This window comes from Colias eurytheme, chromosome 21 (genome assembly GCF_061535395.1).
Source record: "Colias eurytheme isolate Ceu_HAF_F1 chromosome 21, ilColEury1 Martin Lab GWU primary, whole genome shotgun sequence".
NCBI lineage: Eukaryota > Metazoa > Arthropoda > Insecta > Lepidoptera > Pieridae > Colias > Colias eurytheme.
Genome location: NC_143000.1, coordinates 10,055,845 through 10,058,392, shown reverse-complemented (window position 1 = coordinate 10,058,392; position 2,548 = coordinate 10,055,845). Strand labels below are relative to the sequence as shown.

At 39.9% G+C, this 2,548-nt stretch overlaps 1 protein-coding gene across 1 annotated transcript; it reads right to left on the bottom strand.

Moving 5' to 3' along the window:
- Window positions 1-267: 267 nt before the first annotated feature.
- On the bottom strand, window positions 268-2,300 carry LOC149899383 (cytochrome P450 6B2-like). Its single transcript, XM_090114409.1, has 2 exons — window positions 930-2,300; window positions 268-446 (listed from the first exon to the last, which is right to left on the bottom strand). Exons 1-2 carry the CDS (start codon window positions 2,287-2,289, stop codon window positions 277-279), a joined length of 1,530 nt encoding a protein of 509 aa, XP_089970535.1. The 5' UTR covers window positions 2,290-2,300; the 3' UTR covers window positions 268-276.
- Window positions 2,301-2,548: the final 248 nt, after the last annotated feature.

The following is a 2,548-nucleotide window of genomic DNA, read 5'->3' as shown; positions in this document are numbered from 1 at the left end:
TATGAAACCACGGTAAAAGTGAAACTTAGGCACAAAATTATCGTATTGTACGATAATTATCGTACGGTTCGACCGTCACGCGACATGCGCTACACAGACCAAAAAGTTTGAGACGATGTAATAAAAGTTTCACTTTAAAAATCCATACTTAAATGGAAAGGATTTTTATGCTACTTATAGCTTTTAAGAGACCAATATTATTAAACTAAATCCGGTTGCAAGGAATTGATACTTTGGATTATTTTTAAACCATTTTTTCACTATGTCGTAAGTTACTTAGTATGATCGTGGGATGAATTTAAGATAAATGCCTGAACCTGTCTGCGTGGTGGGGGCACGAGCGTCGAATTCTAGTGTCTTTGGCATGTCATCCGCCAACTCCACCCTGCACTTCTTAAGAACGGTGAGAAGACCAGCCGTCATTTGCATCTTGGCGAACCTCATACCTGGAACAAAGAACATTTTATTAGATCTAGGTACAACAAATAAGCAAACTTTAAGTTAAGTATACTTCAATGAAATGAGTATTCTCTTCTATTATATTATTATTATTTATTTTGTTCTTTTACTGTTTATCTTTTAATGGAAGCTCAAACATAGTGTAATTTTCTATCTATTCTTAATAACAATTATTTTGAAATCTTATATATAAAATTCTCGGGTCACAATGTTAGTCTGCATACTCCTCCGAAACGGGTGGACCGATTCTCATGAAATTTTCTGTGCATGTCGGGTAAGTCTGAGAATCGGCCAACATCTATTTTTCATATGTACCACGGGCGAAGCCGGGGCGGACCGCTAGTATACAATATAAATAAAACAATAAACTTGCAACCATAAAGTAAACAAAATATCTATGAGAATCATTCCTTTTCAAATATGTATCTATGATTCTTTATAATACTTAAAAATAGTACAATATCACTTACCCAAGCATATTCTAGGTCCCTCTCCAAATGGCATATAAGTGAACGGCTTAATGGTGTCTGGCTCCAAGAACCTCTCCGGGCGGAATGTATCGGGCTCTGGGAAGTTGTTGGGATCTCTGTGCAGGTGATACACTGGGATGTGGACGCGCAGATCTTTGTTCAACACGAGTCCTGAGGGAAGCGTGTAGTCTTCTACCACCTCCCTGGTTAGCATACCAAGTATGGGGTATACGCGCAAAGTTTCATTTATAGTAGCCTGAATATACGGTGTTTCATGAATACTTTCATAGAATAACTTGTTATTTTTCTTAAAGTATTCATCAACTTCAGCAATGGCACGCTCCTGAATCTCTGGGTTCTTTGCTAATTCGTAAAGTGCGAAACTCATGGTGGCTGAAGAGGTTTCGTATCCCGCTGCGAAGAACACCGTCGCCTGGGCAGACAGGAGAGCGTTATCAACTTTCATGGTAGTTTTCTTGTCATCGCCCTTTACGTTGGCAATACTGTCCCCGGTTATATATTTGTTTTGCTTCAAGTTGAGCATCAGATCCACGAAGTCGTGTCTGCCCGAATCCTTGTACTTGCGCTGCTCGAACACGTTCACTAGCAGCTTTGAGAAGAAATCACCGATTTCAGAGGGAAAAGCGGTAAAACCTAGCTTGTAGAACACTGACGGCCACAGGGAACGGCCAATGGTTCTCAAAGCTCTGTTGTTGCTTATCTCGAAAATCTTTTTGCCAATATGAAGGAAGGGGTTGTTGGGGTCGTTGGCTGTCAAGCATTCTGTGTTCAGCCCAAAAGCGCAAGATCCAATGCAGTCTATGGTGAACCTGGCCATGAGATATCTTGCTTCGGTGCTAGGTACAGTTGGTGCGTCGTCCAATATTTTTTCGAGTACTGTTGCACATTCTTCTATTAGATAGAACATTTTCTTCATTTTAGCCGATGAGAACAGCGGCGTGTAGTTTTGTCTGAGGATCTTCCATTTGTCACCGCTTTCGAAAAATATATTCTGTGTAATAATTTCACTGTCGGTGAAGTCTCTGACCTCTCTGCTGTTGAAGTAATAGAAGTCCTTCGTCATAATAAGCTTCAGGTATTCAGGATCCTTGACGATGAGGGCGGGTTCCGTGCCGAAATAGGCACCAACGTACGGCTCATTTGGGAATTTTTTACAAATATCATCGATTACTTTCGGCAACCATGTCTTAAATAGGAGGTAGTCTTTGTAATTCCCGAAAAACGTGGTTGGCTCGAGATGAGGCACATTCCGTTTTTTCCAATAATCGTACTTCCTTGTAATTAAATAATAACATAATGATAATGTAATCACTAAAAACGCGAATATGAGATAGGCCATTTTGAAGGCAATTCACGACTGAATGCGAAGCGGCCATAATATCGTCTACTTATATACCTAGAAGAAGAAGACTAGTTCGTCAGGTTCAAGGTTGTATCTAATATCAATAGTTTATAGATGCGAATTTTTAATCAAACAGGAAAATTGACATAATATATACATTTTTATTTACAACTAGCAAACCGGGCGAACTCCGTTTCGCCACCAGAGACAACTTTTCTTTTCTTTAAGCCTCACGGAACCCGAGACCTTTCCAACG

Excerpts from the sequence above, each read along its gene's own strand:
- LOC149899383 (XM_090114409.1), bottom strand. The coding sequence starts at position 2,289 with ATGGCCTATCTCATATTCGCGTTTTTAGTGATTACATTATCATTATGT. Across the intron at positions 447-929 it reads GGGACCTAGAATATGCTTGG|GTATGAGGTTCGCCAAGATG; the intron begins GTAAGTGATATT and ends TCTTTGTTCCAG.